The sequence below is a fragment of the Symphodus melops genome (genome assembly GCF_947650265.1).
Source record: "Symphodus melops genome assembly, chromosome: 20".
NCBI lineage: Eukaryota > Metazoa > Chordata > Actinopteri > Labriformes > Labridae > Symphodus > Symphodus melops.
In genome coordinates, this window is record NC_136710.1 from 3334148 (window position 1) to 3358441 (window position 24294).

The 24294-nt window shown below is 46.6% G+C and overlaps 2 protein-coding genes across 6 annotated transcripts; both read left to right on the forward strand.

The window, feature by feature from the left end:
• The first annotated feature begins 667 nt into the window (after positions 1-667).
• Positions 668-2141, forward strand: nop10 (NOP10 ribonucleoprotein homolog (yeast)). The gene is made up of 2 exons (XM_079370812.1): positions 668-909; positions 1767-2141. The coding sequence occupies exons 1-2, from the start codon at positions 856-858 to the stop codon at positions 1905-1907; spliced, it is 195 nt and encodes a 64-aa protein (XP_079226938.1). The 5' UTR covers positions 668-855; the 3' UTR covers positions 1908-2141.
• Positions 2142-2767: 626 nt separating this feature from the next.
• slc12a6 (solute carrier family 12 member 6) lies at positions 2768-23375 on the forward strand. 5 transcript variants are annotated; one of them, XM_079370800.1, is made up of 27 exons: positions 2768-2970; positions 5762-6362; positions 8781-8875; positions 9238-9366; positions 10608-10754; positions 10855-10909; positions 13263-13393; positions 14107-14348; positions 14433-14560; positions 14639-14812; positions 15336-15500; positions 15643-15741; positions 15857-15914; positions 16003-16177; positions 16463-16581; positions 16668-16766; positions 16861-16980; positions 17138-17242; positions 17728-17896; positions 17978-18173; positions 18347-18516; positions 18614-18745; positions 19307-19414; positions 19649-19708; positions 21378-21610; positions 21726-21859; positions 22365-23375. In XM_079370800.1, the coding sequence occupies exons 2-27, from the start codon at positions 6152-6154 to the stop codon at positions 22454-22456; spliced, it is 3546 nt and encodes a 1181-aa protein (XP_079226926.1). In that variant the 5' UTR covers positions 2768-2970; positions 5762-6151; the 3' UTR covers positions 22457-23375. The 5 variants fall into 5 exon arrangements, with proteins under 5 accessions (XP_079226926.1, XP_079226929.1, XP_079226930.1 ...); XM_079370803.1 differs by having other exon boundaries at positions 19652-19708; XM_079370801.1 differs by lacking the exon at positions 2768-2970 and adding an exon at positions 3017-3143.
• The last annotated feature ends 919 nt before the right edge of the window (positions 23376-24294 follow it).

Here is a 24294-nt window from a genome sequence, read left to right on the forward strand (position 1 = left end):
ACCTTTCTTGTGATGAACTGCGACAGTCGATTTGCATGTGATGTGTTTTTTTTTCTTATTCAAAACAAACTTGACCCAGACTGATATGATTTGAATTATCTGCACACAAAAACATTCCACACTTCTTAGGGAGTTCACTGGTTTTATACTGGTTTTTACATTTGTTTGTTCACGTTTATTTTTAACAGCTGAAGGTTTATTATTTTATTTAACTCAATTGTGCAGAAATGTTTCTTTTAAAAAAAAGAAAGAGAAAGAAGACAATTATTTGGCGTAAACCATAACAGTTGCAGAGAGATTAATTAATCAGCTTTTAATTAATAAATATGTAACACATATTTTACGTGTTCTCAAAATGTTAAATCAGTGTGAGTTAAATTTTAATGATTTGATTGAAATCAATTATGTTTATTATGGTTATTATTACATGTGGTCAAAAAAGCTCTGACACAATGACGCATAGTGACTGTCTCTATGGCAACGCGTAGCAGGAAGCGCGATGAGATTTCTTTAAAAAGTTGACTTTTTGTTTCCGACCGGCTTCGTTACGTTTAAGTGCGACTATTTTATCTCAAAAACATTTTAATTCCCCTCCTGTTATATTTTAAAATCCCTCCCTCGAGAACTTCGATGAAGTTGCAACAACAGTTGTTTTGAAATTGAAACCCCATTTCCCAGAATGCTTAGCGGCCACAAGTCTAAACCGGATGTCCGCTCTGCTGTGCGAACCTCGAGAAAACTCGCCGCACGTGGAATTAAGAGACTGAACGTGTTGTCTAAAACTTTTGTCGTTTTTTGCAACACAACACACGTTGTTTTTATATTCTGAGCGTTTAAAAACAAATAATCTTCAACATGTTTCTGCAGTTCTACATAAACGAGGCCGGGGACCGAGTCTACACCTTGAAGGTAACGTTCGCGTCGTGTTTACATCTTCCTCAAAGTTCCCTTTATTCCTTTATAATGGAGCTTTAAAGTCTATGTAGCCCTCTTTGAATGAATACAATGCATTCTTTAAGATCATTTTAGCAGATTATTAGGCCCGCAATTTATTAATAAACGTGCAGGGAGATAAACGCATTAAACTCTTAAACAGATAATGAAGGTGGATTTGAACATCTGATTTGTTCAGTTTTCATCTATTGTATATTTTATTATGATACAATGGGAAATAAAATGACGAAAACGAGTGACACAAACGTTTTTACCGCCATGTATTTGAGGCCAAATAGGACAAAAGTACTTCGATGAAAAGGGAGAGGACATCTAGAAATTTAAAGTCTTAGAACAGAACAGAATAACACATTACTCAATACAATCCAGGAAAAAAACGCTGGTCAAAAAGAACAACAAATGCACACATTGAAAAATGGTCACACTAAACAGAGAACCAAGCTTAAATATGTATTTAATGTGCCAACAGTTACGTTTCTTACATCATATGAATGTTATACTCCTTCTTTTACAGTCATGTTTAACAGTATTATGTTTATAAATGAATTCAGATAATCAGTAAATACGAACATTTTATCATATTTATTTTTTAATGTGTGCTCTTAAATTGTAGGCTTTACGTAATTAATCCCTGATTATACTAAACAACTTCCTTTCAGGTCAGACACAAGTGATGCTATATGTATTCTGTTAGTCATTTCTTCACCTGAAAATAATAAATGGAAAATCCTTCCTTTTACTGGGTGAAGGCTCATTGATGTCTGTAAATGGTCGTGTTATTCAGATCTCTCTTCTTCCTTTGTGACTAACAGAAAGCTCGTCCTGATGGGCAGCCCACCAGCTCGGCCCACCCGGCCCGCTTCTCCCCAGACGACAAGTTCTCCCGGCACCGCGTGTTGGTGAAGAAACGCTTTGGCCTTCTGCTCACCCAGCAGCCCAGACCTGTGCTGTGAGATGGAAGGAGGAGGAGGAGGAGGATGGATGGATCGATGAAAGGGGACGAGACCAAGAAGACAGACAGAGGAAGGAGACAGTGACATTGTAAAGAAAGCCACATTTAGGATCAAGGATTTTCAGTTCCACCAAAAGCTCAAAAGGGTGTTTATGTTTGTTTACCATTGATTGTTGTTTGAGATCAATGTTATAATTTTGTTTTTCATGCTAAATAAATTCTATGTTGTTGGTGAGTTGTCTGTCGTCTCTCTTTGTAGAACAACCAGTCTAAAAAAACCCCTTTGTGATAGAAACCTAGACCAGGCCGGTTTATTTCTAGAGGAACATCTCAGCAACAAGGAAATCAAAGTTCTCCACACAAGATGTCAAAGCATCATGACAAATCATGCCATGAAGGCTCAATAAATTTGTGACATCAGAGCAACATTTATATTTCTTTTAAAAATAAAGATGCATGTTTTCAATGAGTTCTAGCTCAACTGCAGCTTAAATTAACAAACTGATCAGTAAAAGATACAAAAGTTTATAACGTGAAGTGTCTCAAATGAGTTCTCAAGAGGAAACATTATCGTAAATGTGATCTTTTAGAATCCGGCAGAGTCAGGTTTAAGAATTATTTTATAACTCACTGTTTCATGTAATAAAAGAATATAAAATGCTAAAATTAATTGTACTTAACTTCATCTTACAAGTGTCACCATCAAACCTACATAGTGCACCTTTAATACAATGACACTGATATCTTCAATATGTCAAATTTTTTTTTTGCAACCTATCGGAAATCTATCTGTACCTGTTTTGTTTTTAAAACTACATTTCCCCTGGGCGTGTTCGGAGCTTCGTTAACTCTACGCATGCGCAAGCCGTTTGGAACGACGGCAAGGGAAGTAGGACCAGCGAGGCGGTCACGCGTGTTATTTGACGGGTCGGTTGGACAACAAAAAAAAGAAAAAGTGCCGAGAAAAGCCTGGGAGAAGAGCCAAAATCTTCCCAGATGTAACCGAGAGAAGAACCGTAACTGTGGGGACTCAACCTGAGAGGAGGGGGGTAAACTCGAGGAAGGTAAGCGCTTCACGCGTGGGGGGTAATGTCGGTTTTGGAGATGATCGGTGGGCGTTAGAGAGGCTGGAGGTCTGCGGAGTTTATCAACGGCGTGGCTAACGTTAGCATCGGCTAACTGCGCCCGACAGTGAGCGACCACCTACCTCACCCCGGGGTGCCTACAGATACCCCAGGTGATGGCTCGGTGCTTTTTTTTACACTCAGCTCAGCGTTTCCTGTTACGGAGGAGGGGGAAATAACAAGGACGGTTAATCAACCGAAATTCACCCTGAAACACCTCGCGCGCGCCTTTCTTATTTCAACCGTTTTCGATGTTTTTTTTTTGTTTTTTTTTAAACTGACTTAAACCGGCAGCTTCACCGCATCCCCTCGTTATCGTGACAATTCAGCCTGAAAAGACTAAGTGGAGAAAAAAAAACACAGTAAGGCTCCTTATTTTTAATCAAATGGAAAGCTCGTGCGCGCGTGCGTGTGTGTATGTGTGTATTAATATCGGGAGGTGTTTACAGACCGGTTCAAGCCAGAATTATTAGGGCTAGCTTAATTGGCTTATAATGTGAAGTGAGTGAGTTAGCATCAAGCTGCTGCTTCGCTGAAGTTGCAGCCTGTCAGTTACATTAATTAGAGGATGTTTATCCTGATTGATTGTTTGTTACACAGTTTCCTGCTTGTTGTTGTTGTTGTTTACAGGCAGCACACGGTATATTTACCCGTTTACATCCTTATTGACAACAATGGCAGCGATGTCTTCCATCATGAAGACTTGTGTTAAGAGACAGTTTCAGGATGTAAAGTACACAGACATTTAGAAAGTATACAAAATGACCTGTGCCTTTTATAAAGAGGTGATAAAGAATCAAGAAAGTTAACCAGGGGTTCGAGATGTGACGATTCACTCACCTGACCATACGATTCTTTCACGATTTATTTGACAAAATGAGTTTAAAGACAAACAATGACTGAAGAAGATTCCTTCATGTCTGCTAACCTGTCTGTCGGGTTTATTTTTTTTTTTTTCTCAGGTGATTTGGAGCTTGTCGTTGTTCGGTTGATTTAAACCCTGCATCATGTTGGTCGTGCTGCTGTGTTGATCTTTCACTTTCTGTCCTGGGCAAGACAAACTGTTTCCACACACCTTTTCCATTTAAAAGATTTAAGTTTGCTAGATTCCTGAGGTTCACGTGAACTTTGACACCTCAGAATTGATGTCTCTTTACATCCCCACCAGGGTTATTCCTGTTTCTGTGTGTTTGTGGTGTTTAACCTTTATCCCATTTATTCAAACGACATACTCGGGCTCATTGGAGAAGTGAGAGTCAGCCACACTGCTCGTTTAACGCTCTGCAGTGGGAGAAAGAACCGCTCATACGTGACACAGAATGACATGCAAACAGCCTGAATCTGATTGGCTGCAATTTCAGGACGACTAAATGTTCAGCACAGTCCAAAAGTAGAAACTCAATGACCTGCTCTGCTCTTACAGCACACAGGGACGACACATGAGCCGTACACACACACACACACACACACACACACACACACACACACACACACACACACACACACACACAAAAGAGAAGGAAACACCCGTGTGTCATTATCACGCCGTGTGTGCACGCGTCGTGATAACATACAGAGGAAACATGTTCATGAAACTGCCTTGGACTAGTTTGGGACGCGTCTACTTCCTGTAAGTGTTAATGTGTTATGTCTAGACTAACAAAGCCTCCGGGGTGTCCCCAGTCTTTTGCACAGTGCATGCTGGGATAGGCCTCAGGGTCCCCGTCCCCCCCCCCCCCCCCCCCCCCCCACACACACACACACACACACACACAGTGAGTGGTTTAAATGTAGCTGGAAGTGTGAGGTCATAAATATCCCCTCTACTCTTCCTGGAGTGTGTTTTCTTTCTCGCTGTAGAACAACAGCGTTTGCGGCGTCTGATTTTACACGGAGCCCTCTCTGCGGCCCGTCCGTGTGTGGTCAGGGCCGGACACGTGGCGCGGGGAGCGTTGGTTAGAGGACAGGGCGAAGAGGAAGCGGCTCCCTGAGCAGCAGCAGCAGCAGCAGCCGGTTGAGACCGCTCTCCCTTCAATGATTAAATGATGAACTGGGCTAAAACAACACAGTCGGCTCCGTCCACAAACACGCCTCTGTCACTTTTTCACCAGGAGGAGGGCGTCGTCCACGGTAACGCTGACTTTGCACGTGACGGCCCCTCGCTGTGCTTGTGTCGTCGTGTACATGAAGGAGTGACACGGCGTGTTTTTATCCATCCCTCACACACACACTTTATCGACAGAGCTGTTGGGGCTTCAGTGCCTTGCTCAAAGGCAAAGCGCCCTGGCATCTCTCCAGCAACCAGACCAACCTTCGCATTATTTAATATCTTAATGGAACTTGAACTGACGAGCCCAGACTTGAAAAGAGTGACTTCTGACCGACCTTTAACGGCGCCGTCAAACCAACCAAAGCGTGCCCGTTTCCCCTGTGATGTCATATCGCTTGCTGTGACAGCGGCGTGGGCCATGAAGCTCTCGACCGGAAAAACCAAGAACACAGAGACTCATTAGACCCGAGTGGACGCCGACATGACCCCGTGGTCTGTGGTGTCCGGCGGCGTGCGTGCAGATACGGACGTGTCCCGCTGGGCGACGCAGCCTTCAGGCTCTGCGGCTTTTTTACAGTCAGCTGTTTAGCATCTGTTTTCAAACTCTAACTTCTCATCTCTTCTCTTCTCCCCCCCCTTCCTGTCCCCACCCTGCTCGTGGCCACCGATGGGTGCTATCAGCTCTCTCACAGTGCAGACGGAGAGGTGCGGCGGTTCTCCTCAGCCGTAAGAAGGACAGATCAGGTGTGTCAGCGCTCGCTGAAGGAGAGGACGGGACATCCTGAAATCAGTTTGACCAGCCTGCTGAATCAGAGCGAGCGAGAGAGAGAGAGAGAGAGAGAGAGAGGTGTAGGTTTCTCATGCTCGCTGACAGTCGACATCTCTGCTCAGATGGAGAACAGCGGGAGTAAAAGAACAAACAAAAGAGGCCACTGTTACCTAAGCATCACCTGAGAGTTAGCCCAGACCAGCCCAGCTGAAGGTTCAGCGCCGTCCCAACCTAGCACCCTCCCCCCCCCCCCCCCCACCCCACCCCACCCTTCATTTCTACTTTGTCCCAAGTGAGCTGCCATGGCATCAGTGCGCTTCACCGTGACGCCCACCAAGGCCGAGGACCTCCCGGGGCTGTCGGACACGTCGCCCGACATCAGCTCGCGCTCGGGCGCCCGCGTGCGCTTCGGTTCCAGGGAGAGCGTCAATCGAAGTGACCCGCTCAGCGAGGCGTCAGGAGGAGGAGGAGGAGGAGGGGCCGACACGCCCGAACACAGCAGCATAGAGCAAGGTGAAGCCCGCACACACACACACCTACACACACACACCTACACACGCACACGCACACACACACGCACACACACACACGCACACACACACACACACACACACATGTTGGAACATGTTTAACTTGATGCGCTCCACGGAGCGGACAAAAGGGCGGAGTGAGCAGCAGCTCACACACCTGGTGTGCACAACAAGCCGTCACTGAAGCTAAGCCCATTACTGACACTTTAATCCACATGTTTGAGACGTGTCAGCGAGCCCGGCCTCCTGCCTTCTTCTGGAAGGCTCTGAAGCCGCTCGGTTTTCAGTAACAGTCTGGGGGAAAAAATCCTGTTTGTGTCACTGAACTACTCAAAGTCCTCGGAGCTGATCCCACAAACAAACAAACAAACAAAAATGGACTGGAGCTTGTTTTGCGTTTCTCTCGTCTTCTGGCTGCTCAAAGTGCTGTAACGCCGCAGGTTCACACCGACCCCGAGGCCTTCGTACCCAGGTCAGACTCTGGATCCCTTTTAAAGCTCGCAGAGGATCAGCTGCAGATTATGATGCTGACCTCTTGACCCCCGTGTACCCTGAGATCCTCGGCTGGGTCATTCCCAGAACCGTCCTTCAAAATAAAGGTGACTCTCTCTGTCGGGGCATCGAACCCCGTGTCTTGTTTTAAGTCTCCAGAACATTCTGGAGCTGTAACGTACAGACGCGGGCGCTGGCGCTCTTCAGACCAGCCGCTCGCCAGTCGACAGCAGAAGTGATCGGCACAGTTTTTGCGTGCGTGGGAGGAAGTCCGTCCAGTCAGACTGGAACTCCAGAGTGATGTCATGGCGTTTGTCTGCAGCTCGCCCTGATGATGTGACCTCTCGTTACCTTTCACTCCTGACCGGTTCGCCCTCAGACACGGAGCCAATGGTTGACCTCTCGCCTCTTCCCGTGGCCTGTGTTGTTTTTTTTAATCTGAAACTTTAAAGTATGCACAAACAGTTTGTTAGTTTGTTTTGAGGCAGAATGGAGATAAACGTGTTTTCAATAAACACGCCGTCAATCACGCCAGCGTGTCGGAACGTTCCTGATTATCTCGCTCGGTTAATCTTTTCCCAGCACAGACGCTGAAGAAGAACAGGTGACATGCTTTCACACTCGCCAAATAAAGGCGTGCAAGCAGGATGGGAAGTTACCACCCACCCACCATGTGTGTGTCTGTGTGTGTGTGTGTGTGTGTGTGTGTGTGTGTTGTAAGTGAATGGACTGGCTGTTTCCAGCTGTTGATGAAGCACTTGGGGATTTACCAGCACACGTGTCATGTTGGTTTATTTCTGGGCTTTTACGGCTGGGATTCCAACCGTAGCGTCTGTACGTCGGGCCGGCACTCTGCACACACAGAATGAATTAAACATGTTCCCTTTGTTTCAGTCACATCAGGATCTACAGAGTAGATAAAAGGATTAGATTGATTCTGATTGGTTGAGTTATGTTAAGTGTAAAGTGTGACACTGCACGCCAGCGTTAGCGTTAGCGTGCGTGCGTGCAGCGAAGCAGGAAGGGAAGTGATGCTGCTGACTCAGGTGCTGCTGATGCAGGACTCTCTGCTGACTGAGGCAGAACACGAGTCTGTGTGTGTGTGTGTGTGTGTGTGTGTGTGTGCTTGCTTGCTTGCTTGCTTCTGTGTGTGTCTGGGAGAGAAGTGAGAATGGAGTGCAACTGGACGGCGGGTAGATACGATGACGTGAAGAGTAAAAGTGCGTTCTCCCAGTTTTTTCAGGATGTTTATTTGAACAGAGACTGAAGAAAGGCTGCTGTTTGTTAAGAAACAGATTGATAACTTCATATAAAATAAAATGACCAGTAATTACTTTTTTAAAAAATATCATTAATCAGTCACCATCAATGACATGTTTAAAATGTCATTATTTTACATTAAATATTAAAGTTGCTAGGCTTTTATTTTGAAATGTTGACCAGTCTTAAGCTGAGAGTACTTAACTTGCTGTTTGAATTCCACCCTGCTTTTATTTTGAAATAAACGAAGGCTCTTCTGGTATGTTAAAGGTTAGGACACAAACTTAACCAGCTACGGAGCGCCCAAAGGGACAAAATAGCACGCCAATAATCGCCATTAAAGAAGACTAATCCCAGAGCAACGGTGGCCTAGTGGTCAGTGCGCACGCCCCATGTACACCGGCTGTAGTCCTCAAAGCAGACGGCCGAGGTTCAAATCCAACCTGCTTGTCTCTCTCTCTCTCTCTCTCTCTCTCTCTCTCTCTCAAAAGAGAGAGTCCCTGTGGTGTGAATACTCAAAGAACATCCGTGGACACTTCCAGCCAACGCTTCGTCCGTTTGCTCCTCATAGGAAGCCTTGTTTGTGTCCTTGTTCGTGACCTTGTTTCGTTCCTTCTTTCTGATCCATGGTCTCTTTTCGTGTTTTCAGGTGACGGGAATTCCAAGATCTCCAGCGTGTACATCAACAACACTCACGGCGTGGACGACGATGACTTCTACGACAGAAACCTGGCCTTGTTTGAGGTACCGACCTGCCTCTCTCTCTCTCACGTTCACTTCCTTTAGTCAGAGGAGCGATCGATGGCCGCGTTCACCTCCTGCCGTGTCGCTGCACAGCAAAGGAGTTAAAAACAGAAGCTCCAGACGGCGGCTGCTGATTTGGCAGAGCGTCTCGGGCCTGAAATAAACCTGCGATTGGCTGCAGATCATTTTAGGTTCCATAGATTTTGAAGTTTCCTTGGAAGCTGCTCAGTTTGTTTTCTCCTCTCTTATTTCTCCTCCCTGTCCTCGCTCTTCTTTTCCCTCCTCTTTTAAACCCCTGTGGCGTTTGGACCCTCTTCACTCCCTCCTCCTCCTCCCTTTGTCCTCCTGTCCTCATGCCACAGGAGGAGATGGACACTCGGCCCAAGGTGTCCTCTCTGCTCAACCGCCTGGCCAACTACACCAACCTGACGCAGGGGGCGAAGGAACACGAGGAGGCGGAGAGCATCGGGGAGAAGAAGAAGGCAGGAAAGGTCTGTGTGTGTGTGTGTGTGTGTGTGTGTTAACATGGAACAAACTGAACGTAACACCTCTGATGGAACGAGTTAAAAAAACCCCGAAACAAACAAGGATACAAGTCAAGTGTTGGTTCCCGTGTGGCGATAATGACCTTCATGAGGTGAGCTGTGAACTTCATCTAACACATCAGACTGAGCACATGGATGGAAACAGGGCGCACACACACACACACACACACACACACACACACACACACACACACACACAGTGAAGTTCGATGATGTCCTTCTTGTTAAAGCTGAGCTGACTGAGCTGCTGTCACTCCGTCTCTCAGCCTCAGGAATGATTACGGGCTCAGTGAGGGCGGAGCCAGCTCAAAGTTTAAACGCCGCTCTTTACCTTCATGAAACGACGGACGCGTTTATTGTCGGTTTTTTTTTTGTCTCTCTGACTGGAGCTGTGACATCACAGGCATGTCATGTGACCCTGATGAGGAGCGCTCGGCTCACCATGACAGAGTGTGATGTGGTCACCGCAGTCACCACAGACAGCCACACCGTGTGTTCAGGCTGAGCCTTTACATGAGTCTGTGGTAGAGAGAGAGAGAGAGAGAGACAGAGGGAGAGAGAGACAGAGGGAGAGAGAGACAGAGAGAGGGAGAGAGAGACAGAGAGAGGGAGAGACAGAGGGAGAGAGAGACAGACAGAGGGAGAGAGAGAGATAGAGCGAGAGAGAGACAGACAGGGAGAGAGAGAGACAGGGAGAGAGAGAGACAGAGGGAGAGAGAGACAGAGAGAGAGACAGAGAGAGAGAGAGACAGAGGGAGAGAGAGAGAGCTCAAACACTCCTCGTCACTTGTTTACAAAATGCAGCGTACCTAAATTCAAAACAACAACAGAAGTTGACATCGAGGCAACGATCAACACGTCATAATGTTTTATTCTAGTTTTATTTCATGAATGTAAACTTGCTCATAGCTGGGTTTTTTATGTTTATATTTCCTATTTATTTATTTTTTGTTTCTGTGGTAAAAACCACATTTCCCTCATTGCAGGATGAATAAAGTGTATCTAACCCGTCCTGTTAGGACTCTAATATGACGGCTTCCTCTGGCTTGGATGACTTTAGGAAACATTCGTACAGTTTGATGTCTTCTCGAGGCGTCTTGACTCTCTGGTTCTGTCGGGCTCGGCTCGGGAATTACTGGTGTCTGCTATCTTTTGGATCTTTTTGACTCTGTCCTCCTTCCCTCCAGTCGCCTCAGATGGGCACCTTCATGGGCGTTTACCTGCCGTGCCTCCAGAACATCTTCGGCGTCATCCTGTTCCTGAGGTTGACCTGGGTGGTGGGGACGGCCGGCGTGCTGCAGGGCCTCTGCATCGTCTTCATGTGCTGCTGCTGTGTGAGTTATCTGAAGAAGAGCAGACGCACGGGGACACTCCCTGAACGTGCTGGAAAACAAACAAACAAACAACACGTGTTTGTTTTTCTCTCCCCTGCAGACGATGCTGACCGCCATATCCATGAGTGCAATCGCCACAAACGGAGTTGTACCAGGTATTCCCTCACCTTCCGCTCCTTCACGTTCATCCTCTCTGAACACACACGGGGGCTTTAGACGCCGCACGCGGAACAAAAATGTCCTCTTTTGATCGCATTCGAGCTGATCATCATCATCTTCATCATCAGAAGAAGAGGAAGATCTCTCTGCTCACAATCCTCGTCTTTGAGGAGGAGTCAGGAGTGCGTTAAGTTTGATTCAAGCTCTTTGTGACAAAGTCCAAACAAGGATGCAGGTGAAACCCGTCTAATGTCCTCTGGCTTCTGAGAGGTCATGTGTCCACGTGTGCAGCTAACGGAGCAGATTTCTTGTGTGTGTGTAAATGAAGCCGATTACGTCAGGAGCTTCCTGTTTGTAACGCGACCATTCCCAAAGATCAGATTTGTTTCTTTTGGCGTCGAAGGTGCAAACGTGCGTCTCATATGTGCTCAGCAGGGGGACAAAAATCTCTGAGCATTAATCACCATGATCACCCTGAGAGAAATGAATCCCTCCTGATGGACAGCGTGATCCCTTTTACTCTGTGGAGCTTTCTCAGTCCTCCAGGACTCGCTTGAAGGTCTAGAGGCCGGTCAGAAGGAGAGATTAAAACGTCCAGCTGGCTTTGGATCCAGCTTCCAAAACAAGAGGAACCAACAGAGAGAAAGTGCTTTTATGTAAATATTATAGAAAAAAAAATCCAACTCTGATCAGCAGCATGACAAAATGAGTACACATAAACATACGTGTGTGTGTGAGTTCGTTAGCTGAGTTATTAGCGGTAATGAAGCGGTCCAGCCTGAGCAGCCGAAGGGAGGGAGGGAGTAAATGGATGAATTAGCAGGAGACGGAGGTTCAGCTGATGTGACAGCTCCGCAGCAGAGAATTAACGTTTTTGACGGTGAAAGCCAGGAGCTGGTTTCCATGGCGACCAAAACATGTATTTCACTGGATCTAATGAGTTGTTATTTGTGTTTGTCCCGTCTCTCCCTCTGTCTGCCTCTCCCCTGTCTGTCTGCACACACACATTAAAGAACCCCCCCCCCCCCCCTCCAGGATAACCCCCCCCCCCCCTTCCCGACAAAAAGCCTAAAAATGTCAAAGTAGTGTGATATTTCCACGAGCATGTGACATTTACAAAAAAAACAAATCCACCAAACCCCGTAACCACAGAGCGTGAGTCTTAACATTTCATCCCACGCCGTCGTCTTCTCACCCGATCAGCTCCACGCTCTTCTCACCATCCAGTGTCAGATGGTAGATGTAGTTCTGTACGACTGTAGTCCATGTAACAGTGTCATTCAAAGTGTTTGGCTTCCTTACGCACTGAAGAATCACTGTGCAGGTGGATCAAAGGACGAGCGACGTTTTTCTACATTTACCTCGACAACATCTCAGTCACACGGCGGCTTTTTAAAAAAAAAAATGATTGGCCGTTTTGTCGCCTCGGTCTCATTTACAACCTGGAGGATTCCTTCGCTGTGAAAGGGAAGCCAAACACTGAACCTGAGCTGACGATCAGTAGAGTATTAGTCGTCTCTCTTACTGTCTGATTCCCTCATGATCTCTGTTTTATGATTGGTTCAAATTGTATCTGCAAACGTCGCCTGCTGTTTAATGTCGCGGCTCGCTTTGAGCGCTCGTTGTTGTGACGTGATTCAGGTCGCCTTTGATTTGATTCTTTTTTTTTGTTGTTTTTTTTCAATCAAAGGACGGATAACCTGCCACGTTTTGGTCGCTTAAACTCACAAAGAAAATGTTTTGATTTTTGATTTCCAAATTAGCACCCAGAGGTCTTCATTTGAACGTGGCGTCCTTTCCTTCAGAATCACTCGGACTGCTCCGGGGTCGGCTGATTACAGAAAGACAAAGCCGCTCGCACAGACGACCTCAAACACCGTACAGACTTTGTTTCAATACTATTTGTAGTCTCCGTCTCATTTATACATACGTTTCAGACGCTACAAACGCGGGTTTGCAGATACTATCTGACCAAAGATCGGCTCTGTCTTCTTTCGCCGATGTTTCATGGAGAACTTTATGCTTATTTCTTCAAGCATAGGACCAGTCCTCTCATCAGCTGTCCTCTTTTTCTCTCTCTTTACCTCCTGTAACACCATAATGTCACTAACATCCACCCCTCCCTCTCCCCCTCTCTCTCTCTCTCTCTCACTCTCTCTCTCTCTCTCTCTCTGTTTTTATGTCCCATCTCTTCTTCCTCTCCATCATCTCTCTGTCTGTCTCTCTTTGATTTTACTCATTCCTCTTCAACCCTACTCCCCCCTCTCTGCCTCCTCCATCTTCTCCAACTACCCCCCTCTCTCTCTCTCTCTCTCGCTCTCGCTCTCGTTCTCTCTGCTCCACCTCCAGCGGGCGGCGCGTACTTCATGATCAGTCGCTCTCTCGGTCCGGAGTTTGGTGGGGCAGTGGGCCTGTGTTTCTACTTGGGCACCACCTTCGCTGGAGCCATGTACATCCTGGGAGCCATTGAGATCCTCCTGGTAAGTCTTGAGATCAAACCTCTGAACTATGAAGTCTATACAGAAATGCAAAAATAAATAAAACGCAGTTCCTTCAGTGTCCACTTGGGGCTGGCTCCAAAAGGCAAGAAATCCCCATTAGTGCCCATATGAACATGCCCGCTTTAACAGCATAATTAAACATGTTGACAGCCTGGTTTAGAAAAATGTATCTGGTATCAACAGCTCATTTCTCTCCTGACAAAAACCATTGGATGGGTGTTTCTTTTTGTTTATATTGGGACCAGGAGTTGTGCCTTCATTTCTCATCATTAGTTGCCTGCCTTGACTGACACATGGGCGGGTTTTAACTATTTCCTCAGAGGCTTAAGTCCCGCCTTGGCCCCAATTGTTAGGTGGAGAGAGCATTTTTAATAAAGTGACCGCCAACATTTGGCTTCAAAACGGCACAAACCAACAGGTGATGTCACTGAGACTACGTCCATGTTTTATACACGCTGTGGTTTTACCATTAATATTGTCACCCAGTGATTTTGTGGATGACTGTTTTTTGTAAGCGCAAGTTTTCATTTTGTCGTCACGTTTTTGTTTTTTAGTTCCTTTAAGTGAGGTAATGACTATTTCTTCAGCTCATGTATTGGCCCCCTGCTGGCTGTTAGAAAGAATGCAGGTTAAAAAAAATAAAAAATTGTTTCTGAAAACAAAGAAGTCTCAAGTCTGCCTCCCTCTTTCAGATGTACATTGCTCCTAAGGCGGCCATTTTTGAAGCCAAACATCCTGAGGGCGAAGGGGCGGCCATGTTGAACAACATGCGAGTCTACGGCACCATCTGCCTCCTCCTCATGTCCCTGCTGGTCTTTGTCGGCGTCAAATATGTCAACAAACTGGCGTCCATCTTCCTGGCCTGCGTCATCGTCTCCATCGTGTCCATCTACATCGGCGCGCTGGTCTCCGCCTTCAAACCGCCGGACTTCCCGTAAGTGTTGAGCACAAACATCCCGGAACGATCCAAGCGCTGACTCTCTCCGTGACGCGCTCGCTCGCTTGCTTGCTCCTACAGCGTGTGCATGCTGGGAAACAGAACCATCAGCGGCCACGAAATCTTAGATAACCAGTGCGCCAAGAAGTACCTGACGCAGATGGGCGAGCGAGGGGAGAGCGAGGGGGAAAACTTCACCATGATAAACGGTAGGGAGAAGAGTCAGAGTGTAGTACAGCATCACGCCTCATATGAAGTATATTTAACTTTAGTGGCTCTATCTTTAGAAAACAGCACGGTGGACCCCAGCCTGGCTCCGCCCCCTGTGGAGAAGACCACGTACCTCTGGAAGCAGTTCTGCCAGGGCTCGGAGCTCAACGCGTCCTGCGACAAATACTTCACATCCAACAACTTTTCAGAGATCTTAGGAATCCCGGGACTGGCGAGCGGCGTGATTTCAGGTATTTGATCATGAGCAGCTAAAGACGTCCACCATCAGCAACACACAAGCATCAGTCACTTTAAAAATAAAAAGACTCTCTCTCATGTTACCATGAGCTGGGGTTTAATTTTGTAATTTTTATTAACTTTTTTTCTTTTCTTCTTTTCCTTGTAAAAATTTTTTTTTCTTTACATTTGTATGTCAATTACAAAATAAATAATTGATCACAAAAGGACTCTTAAAATACCAAAACAAATAATTACTCATTCATTCTCTAAGTTAGTGCCTTATATTTAATTACTTGTGGTTAATACAAGTCCAGGCTCATTTGTTGCTGCTGTTTTTTCTTTACACGGTATCTTGAAAGTTTTGTAAATCTGTACTTTTATTGTTTATCTTTTTTATATTTTTAAAATCTTTCTACTATTAGCTAACACGAGAGCTTAGAGAGAAACGTTTTTTTTTTTTTTTTCAGATTTTTCTTTGTGTCCAGCACATGTTGAAAAACTGGCCTTAAAACTGTCCCGATCTCGTCCTCACAGAGAATCTGTGGAGCGCCTACCTCAGTAAAGGGGACGTGGTGGAGAAAGGCTCCCTGGACTCGTCCAACGACGCCCACCCGGCCTCCACCCATCAGCCTTATGTGTTTGCTGACATCACTACCTCCTTCACGCTGCTGGTGGGCATCTTCTTCCCCTCCGTCACGGGTAAAGATCGTTCTTTTCTTTTCTTTTCTTTTCTTTGAAAGAACTTAAAAAGTATCCGATCTTATCGCATCAATCACATCGAAATATAAATATAATAGACAATCTTTTTTTTTTTTTTTTTTTTTTTTTTTTCTTTTTCCAGGAATCATGGCCGGTTCAAACCGCTCAGGAGATCTGAAAGACGCCCAGCGCTCCATCCCAATCGGAACCATCATGGCCATCCTCACCACCACCCTCGTCTGTATCCTTCACAAACATTCACACTGTTTTATGGTTTGATGGCTGAATCCGAGTCGTCTCTGTTGTGATTTTACTGCTCAGTGTTTTGTTTTTTTTCCTGAGTGTGTCCCTCTCAGACCTGAGCAGTGTGGTTCTGTTCGGAGCCTGCATCGACGGCGTCGTCCTCCGAGACAAGTCAGTGTCCCTGCCGTCCCACGTCGGTGTTGAACCTTTGAACCTCGCTCTGACTCTTTGTCTCTCTCTCTCTCTCTCTCTCTGGCAGGTTTGGAGACTCGGTGAAGGGGAACCTGGTGGTGGGGACTCTGGCCTGGCCGTCTCCCTGGGTCATCGTCATCGGCTCCTTCTTCTCCACGTGCGGCGCGGGTCTCCAGTCGCTGACCGGCGCCCCCCGACTCCTGCAGGCCATCGCCAAGGACAACATCATCCCCTTCCTCCGGGTCAGAACCCGTCCTCTCCTCCCACCTTGATTTACGACCTTCGGTGTCAGGCGTGGTCGTCCACCGGGGTTCCGTCTGAACGAACCACGAGGGACTAAATGACCGTGTGTGTGTGTGTGTGTGTGTGTGTGTGTGTGTGTGTGTGTGTGTGTGTGTGTGTGTGTGTGTGTGTGTGTGTGTGTGTGTGTGTGTGTGTGTGTGTGTGTGTGTGTGTGTGTGTGTGTGTGTGTGTGTGTGTGTGTGTGTGTGTGTGTGTGTGTGTGTGTGTGTGTGTGTGTGTTTCAGGTGTTCGGTCACGGGAAGGCTAACGGGGAACCGACCTGGGCGCTGCTGCTGACGGCCCTCATCGCAGAGCTGGGGATCCTCATCGCCTCTCTGGACCTTGTGGCTCCGATTCTTACGATGTGAGACACAGCGGTGTGTGTGTGTGTGTGTGCGTGGTCTTTCTTAAGCTTGAGCTTCCTCCTTTTAATGACGTTTCCGTCTTCAGGTTCTTCCTCATGTGTTACCTGTTCGTGAACCTCGCCTGTGGCCTCCAGACTCTCCTGAGGACGCCCAACTGGAGGCCTCGCTTCTCCTATTATCACTGGTACTACACACACACACACACACACTCACACACACACACACTCACACTCACACTCACACACTCACACTCTGACCCGGGCCTCCTGTGTGTGCAGGACCTTGTCGTTTTTGGGGATGACCATCTGCCTGGCGCTCATGTTCATCTCCTCCTGGTACTACGCAATCGTTGCCATGGTGATCGCAGGCATGATCTACAAGTACATCGAGTACCACGGGTATGTTACCATGGAGATGTACCCCCCCCCATGCTGTGATCCTGTCACAGCATGCTTTCATGTTGTTTCCACAGTGATTCATCTTCTGTCTTTCTCTTCTTCGTGTTTCTTCACGGTGTGATCGTCATTCCTTCGCGTGTCGGCGTGCGTCTGACAGCGCAGAGAAGGAGTGGGGGGACGGGATCCGGGGTCTGTCGCTCAGCGCCGCCCGTTACGCCCTCCTGAGGTTGGAGGAGGGACCACCGCACACCAAAAACTGGAGGTACACTGCTGCTTTTCTCCCACTATTTTCACCTTTAATTACAACTTTATTGATAGTTGAATTAACCCTTCGAGGTCACGAGGGGTGAGCGAGCCCGAAAAGTGAGCGAGCAGCCGAGCACGGTTATTCTGCAAATATGTAGCAACTTTACTCAAACGTTTTTTCAAAAAATGGAAAAAAAAAAGACCTTTCTTTGAGAAGTTGTTGGTAATTAAAAACTAAAAACGTAGCCTTGGACTTTGATCTTTGTTGCCGTAGTAACCGTGTTGTTTGAGGGTGTGTGTAAGGAGGAGGAAGACCTTTCAGACTCTTCAGCTTGCTTTGAGCGTTGTGATGCTGGAGATTTATTTTAGAGACGCCGTTTCATCACCGGCGCTCTGCGTACGGTGACTTAAAAACGACTTCCTGCTTCTTCACAGCGGATGAGTCAGATCCCTCCTGCTTCAAACTCGAACACACTGAGTGCTCTCTCTCTCCTCCCACAGGCCCCAGGTGCTGGTCTTGCTCAAACTGGACGAGGACGCCCACGTCAAGTCTCCCCGCCTGCTGACCTTCGCCAGCCAGCTGAAGGCGGGAAAGGGCCTGACCATCGTCGGCACAGTCGTCTCCGGAAACTTCCTGCAAAGCTACGGGGAGGCGCTCGCTGCCGAACAGGTCAGAACACCCCCAAGAAAACAAAAAGCTCTCGCAGCGTGGATGACTCGCGCGGCTCATTCCAGAAATGATGTGTTTCAGACGCTGAAGCACCTGATGGACAAAGAGCGAGTGAAGGGCTTCGTTCAGTGCATCGTGGCGCAGAAGCCGCGAGACGGCATCAGTCACATGATCCAGTCCAGCGGGCTCGGGGGGATGAAGCCCAACACGGTGGTGATGGGCTGGCCGCACGCCTGGAGGCAGAGCGAGGACCCCCAGGCCTGGAAGACCTTCATCAGTCAGTTTCTTCTTCTTCTGCCAAAAACTCCCGAATATGTCCAGAGTTTTTTTTTTTGTTTGAGATTCCCCCCCTCCAAAAAAAAAAAAAAAAAAAAAAAAGGATTGCATGTGTGAGAAGGGTTTTTGAATTCAAGGTTATGAGGCTAACGGCGCCCCCTCTCTTCCCTCCAGACACGGTGCGGGTTACGACGGCGGCTCACCTCGCCCTGCTGGTGCCTAAAAACATCTCCCTGTTCCCGAGCAACAGCGAGCCGTGCACGGAGGGCTACATCGACGTGTGGTGGATCGTCCATGACGGAGGGATGCTCATGCTGCTGCCCTTCCTGCTGCGCCAACACAAAGTAGGAAAAAGCCTCCGTGGTATTTTTATTTTTTAAGTCGTTGTGGTTGTTTTGTTTTTTTAATCTGGAACAACTGGTGCGTCTTTCCCTCGCTCAGGTGTGGAGGAGGTGTAGCATGCGGATATTCACGGTGGCTCAGATGGAGGATAACTCCATCCAGATGAAGAAGGACTTGGCGACGTTCCTCTACCACCTCCGGATCGAGGCGGAGGTGGAAGTCGTGGAGATGGTACGCTCGCCCACGGGGTAGAGGGTCCGAGGCCCGAGTCCCAGTCTGGATGTCTCGACATGTTCTTTGGGACTAAATTCAGACTCATCAAAATCTTCAATTATAACACCATGATGATTTTAAATGCTACAGACTCTGTACAGGCGGCGCACAAACTACCCGCTAGGCCACCGGCGCCTCAAACGTTTCCCTCATTTACTGTTTCCTGAACTTGTTTTCATTTATACATTTATGCCCTTAGTTCATTTCAAAATAAAAGCAGGTTTGAATTCAGACAAGTACTGTTCTCTCAGCTTCAGACTGCACAACATTTCAAAATAAAAGCCTCACTATTTTTATTTTTACGTGTAAAATTATGAAATTTCCAACAAGCTTGAAAAAAAAAGTGATCAATCAGGATCAACTATTGACACATTTAAAATTGCCATCATCTGACTGACATGTTAAGAACTAGCTCAACACGTTGCCCAGCCTTCATTCACCCAAACAACAAATCATGTTTACGTTAAAGACACTCCTCAAGGTTTTACACCTGTGTTTCTTTCCTCCTTCTCGCCGCAGCACAACAGTGACATCAGCGCGTACACCTATGAAAGGACCCTGATGATGGAGCAGAGGTCTCAGATGCTGCGGCAGATGCGACTGTCTAAATCCGACCGGGAGAAAGAGGTAAGCTGGGGCCAGATTACAGCGCAGCGTGTGTGTAAACAAAGAGCTTAAGAGGCAAAGTGTCTCCACCTGGAGTTTAAAACGAGCCCGGACACTTAAAACGACTCCCCGCCGTGCCTTCACACTTCTTAAAGGACTTTTCTGCAGCCTCAGGGGGAGGGGGGGGGGGATGATTGTGTTCTAAGTGCTGGTGTGAGACGTGATGTGTGTGTGTGTGACTGTGACTCGTTTTAGCAGGCGTATCCTGGTTTCAGCAGCAGTAGGCCAGAGGCAGGCGGAGCGACGAGGTCTCAGGTGAGGTCAGTGCTCTTCTGGACCGCCGTGGGCTTCCACTCAGATCTGTAGAGCGTGTCGTGGAGTCCCGAGCACAGCTCCCGTGTTTTTAGTTAGACTCGTTTAGAAGAGCTGATCTGTGATAGAAAACGTTTTGTGTGTCTTCATCATGTTTGTGTTTGGTGTCGTGTAAACGTTCACTTTTGGACAAATTACGAGGAAAAACTGGACATCGACGTATCGGCCGATATCTGTCTCAGAGATTGCTTGTTGCTGTCCACACAGCGCCCTCTGCTGGTGACAGAGAGCTGCGAGCGTAACACAATCAAACTCAAATGAAATGTTATGACTGGTGAATAACTTTGGAAATCTGCGATAACGAGCTGATAATGATAGCGACTGGATACGCTGACATCGGCCGGCTGATTTATCGCCGGGCTCTTTAAAATAATTTTAACATTTTCACATTCATGAAACTTGTCATGAAACGGGGTTTTCAGGAAATCAAAATCCGAAGGTGTGATGACACATTTAGAGGATGAGACTCAGATTGTTTCGTGTTCTGCCTCTTTAAATAAACTGCAGCAGGATCAGTTGTCTCGTTCAGCTCTGACGTTCAAGCTTGTGTCACCCTTTGTTTTTGTTTTGTTTTGTTTTGGTCACCGGGCCTCTCAGCGGGTACGCTGGAGTTTCGACGACGTAAGTTGTTTTTTTACTTTAATCAAGAGTCGGCTGTAGAGACTTTTAGATTCCTCTAGTTAGACAAATCCTCAAACACAGGAGGTGCTTAGATCCTCTCAGATCCTTCAGACAAAGACTCTTTCACGGCATCGTCTTAGAAATGTTATCAATAAAATGCACGTTTAGAAAACGCAGACTCATCATCGCTGCTGTAGGATGAAGTCGACTTCTGCTATTGAGAAAAAAACAAACGAACAAAAACAAATGTCACATCGACGGACGTCCTTATAGATTTGAAATCAATGTCCTCGTCACATTTAAACTTCTTTATCTGAAGGATTCACTCAAGTGAGACCTGAGTCAAACACGGAAAGCTTTCTTCGGCTCACAGGAACAGAAATCTCGTCCTGAGAAACTCCGGATGTTTCCACGAGGAGACGAAGTTTTCCTTCTGACTTCACCGGGAGTTTCTACCCGACACACTTTCAGCAAGTCACGTTTGTCCAACAGTTCATTTTTTTATTTAACCAGGTAATTAACCCACTGAGATCTCTTTCACGGTGGTGACCTGGCCAAGAGGGCAGCAGCACACGTCATGATTAAAACCGTTCACGGACAATAAGTTAAGGAAAAAAACAACAATTCCAACGAGCAGATCAGATTTCAGATAAAGTGCAGAGTCGTGATGACAGGTTACTAATCAGACATTTAAGATCGAGCCAAAGGCTTCAAGTGAAATCGGCCATTTTCAAGTCGGATGAATCGCTTGATATTCTGCCGCCTTCCGTCGCTCTCAGTCTTTCTGTTTTTGTCTTTGCTCCTCTTTTTATTTTTTCTACTTTCAGAACGTTTCCCCTTTAATCTTCCCGTTTCCGTTTGACTCGGGTCCTCTGCTGAAGTTTCTCCCTGTAGATCCGAGTAAACTAGAGCAGGCTTTAGAGGAGGAGAGGGGTCAGAGGTCAGAGGTTTAGGAGGAAGAGGAAATGTCTGAGTGCGTTTATTCAAACAGGCCCAGCTGGTGAAAGACCGCAACTCCATGCTGCGTCTGACGAGCATCGGGTCGGACGACGACGACGACACGGACGCCGGCGAGAGAGAGAAGCCGGCGAGCAGCAGCAGCAGCTCGGAGCACCACCGGAGAGTCCAGATGACCTGGACCAAAGAGAAGGCCTCGCAGTACAGAGCGGCGCACTCGGGCTGCTCCACCCCCGAGGGCTTCAGAGACATGCTCAGCATGCGCCCGTGAGTTCCCCGCCAATCCCGTCATCACCACCAATCATGTGTCAGATACTCGAAAAGGCGCCTTTATTTAACCTGTGGGTTTTTTTTTTTTTTTTTTTTCGTGCCCCTCCTCCAGAGATCACTCCAACGTCAGGCGGATGCACACCGCCGTCAAGCTCAACGAGGTCATCGTCAACAAATCCCACGATGCTCGGCTCGTCCTGCTCAACATGCCCGGACCCCCGAGGAACACAGACGGAGACGAGAACTGTATCCTTCACGCCGAGGCTCCGACCTCGTCTGATAGTTCTACTTGTGTCGAGGACGCATCAAAACTTGATTTTAAGAAAGAAAAGAAAAAAAGCAGTGAGGTGATCTTTGCTTGTTTTGAAGGCTCACACAATATGTACGATTCTTTCGCCGACGAGGTTCTGAATAAGCTCCAGCTCCTCTCACGAGACCTGTGATCAACTCTCCAGGAGGGGGCAGTAGTGATCTGACAGGCTGTTTGTCACGCTATGGAACCAGATGTTGATCTTCTTCTTCGTCTATTCTCTTCAGCTTACTTCTTCCTCCTGTTATCGTTGAGCTCTCTTTGGTTTCGTCTCTCTTCTGCCTTCTTCTTCCTGTCTTTTTCAAATTCAAAAAACTTTATTTGTTCCTGGGAAACAATTCGAAAAGAAAGACCATGTCCTTCCTCTTGTAGTGTTTGCTGATCTTTTCTTTTTTAGATCTACAGTGACCACTCGGCCTCCCTCCTTAACGCTGCGATCAGACATGGAGTTCCTCGAGGTCCTGACTGAAGGTCTGGAGCGCGTCCTGTTGGTCCGCGGCGGAGGAAGTGAGGTCATCACCATCTACTCCTGAACGGGAAAGAAGAAAAAAAAAAACGAGAAGGAAGCCAGCGTTAAAAGAGGGCAGTCAGGTCCTGTGAGCTCCGGTGTCGGGCCGAAATATTAAAAAGAAAACAAACAAAAACAAAAGAGAGAGACTGTTAGCATCAGCCCCCTTTTTTCCCTCCATCATCACACTCCTCTGGCATGACGAGGGTTTCCATTCCACTCACGACAACACAGACATCGCGACACGATTCCAGGAACGAGCAAAAAACTGAGAGTGAACAGCTGTGTGTGTGTGTGTGTGTGTGTGTGCGTGTGTGTGTGCGTGTGTGTGTGTGTGTGTGTGTGTTGAAGTCATCTGGAGGACGGACCAGTGTGGCGTTTTATGTGAATGAAAGAGCGAGAGGCTGCGAGGCGTCCCACAGACGAGACTCAGGGTTGCTTTTTGTACAGAATGTATTTTGAGAGCAGATACGAGTGTGCGAGGTTCGAGAGTGTGTGTGTGTGTGTGTGTGTGTGTCGTCTTTTTCTCTCTCCGTGAAGACACCAACATCCACCCACCGGCACTCCAGAAACCAAACGGAAAAAGAAACAGCGCTGCAAAGGAAGTGAAGAAACTCGACTTGAAATCCTCTTTTTCTTTCTTTCTTTTTTATAAACATGTTGAAAGGAAAACTTCGTATAACTGCTCGTCTCTAAAATGTTTCCTCTCTTACCTCCGATTGTTTGATCCACACAGACGTTCAGCTTGTTATTTTCATTTTATTCTTATGGGTGTTTTTTTTTCTTCTGAACTCGTCCTGTGTGGACGCCCACTTCTGCCAAAGAGAGTAAAAAAAAAAAGATCCACGATCAAAAAGGGCACTTTTTTTTTTTTTTTTTCTTTTTTGAAGTTAATTTTAAATCATCACATCTGCACATTTTAATTAAAGGTTTGACATAATCGAGTTTGTGATGATGAACTTTATTCTCAGAGGAATGATTGAACACTTTGATCACAATAAATCCAACCTCGATTCTCTTTGCTCTCATGTCGCATCGATTCAGAACAAAAATGTGAATCCTTAAAGAGAATAACAAACGCGGGTCATAGCGCTGTTACGTCACAGCGAGGAGGTTCCTGGTTCGAATCCCTGTCGGACAGTTCCTCTGTGTGTCCAAAGACATGCTGGTTAGGTGAACTGGTGACTCGATCACCAGTAGGTGTGAACGTGAGTGTCGTCTGTCTCCATGTGTCAGCTCTGATTGGCTGGTGAACAGACCTGGGTGTAGCTCCGCCTCTCGCTAAATGACAGCTGGGATCTGCTCCAACCCCCCATTAAAAGAAGAAGAAAAAAAAAAGCTGACTTAAAGTGATTTCACAGGGATTTAATTTAAAGGATAAAATGTACAAATATAATCAGGATTTTGGGATTCAAAAAATCTAATTTTATCTTCAAGTTTTGGGGAAATATAATTAAATTCTGGGAACGTGGTTGTTGTTTTTTTTGCTCAGAGATGTGTTTAAAAAATGTGAAGATATTGTTCTGATCTTTGGAGTTTAAAAGGGAATGAAGGCGAAAAAAATATCCAGTTTGAGACAAAACGTTGTGATTGGTGTTTAAATATTCTGGGAATTTAACAATGAATGTTTTCTCATAAATAAGATCTCTCTTTTTTTCTAATATTTTCTATTCTCTCGTACCTTTGACTCACTCTTTGTCATATTTTGGTAGAAATGGGCCTCCACACACATGCTCCATATAATCTCATAAAACACAGAAATGATCCACAGTTTGACATTTTATTCTTTGTTTATAAATGTTCCAGAGTTAGATCAATGAGGAGAAGTGAATAATGGAGATTACTCTTAATGTGGACATACTG

Bases quoted from the DNA above. Each gene is read 5' to 3' on its own strand.
- slc12a6 (XM_079370800.1), top strand. From the start codon at position 6,152: ATGGCATCAGTGCGCTTCACCGTGACGCCCACCAAGGCCGAGGACCTC. The intron at 6,363-8,780 runs GTGAAGCCCGCA...TCGTGTTTTCAG, and splicing joins ACACAGCAGCATAGAGCAAG to GTGACGGGAATTCCAAGATC. The intron at 17,243-17,727 runs GTACACTGCTGC...CTCCTCCCACAG, and splicing joins CCGCACACCAAAAACTGGAG to GCCCCAGGTGCTGGTCTTGC.
- nop10 (XM_079370812.1), top strand. From the start codon at position 856: ATGTTTCTGCAGTTCTACATAAACGAGGCCGGGGACCGAGTCTACACC. The intron at 910-1,766 runs GTAACGTTCGCG...TGTGACTAACAG, and splicing joins ACCGAGTCTACACCTTGAAG to AAAGCTCGTCCTGATGGGCA.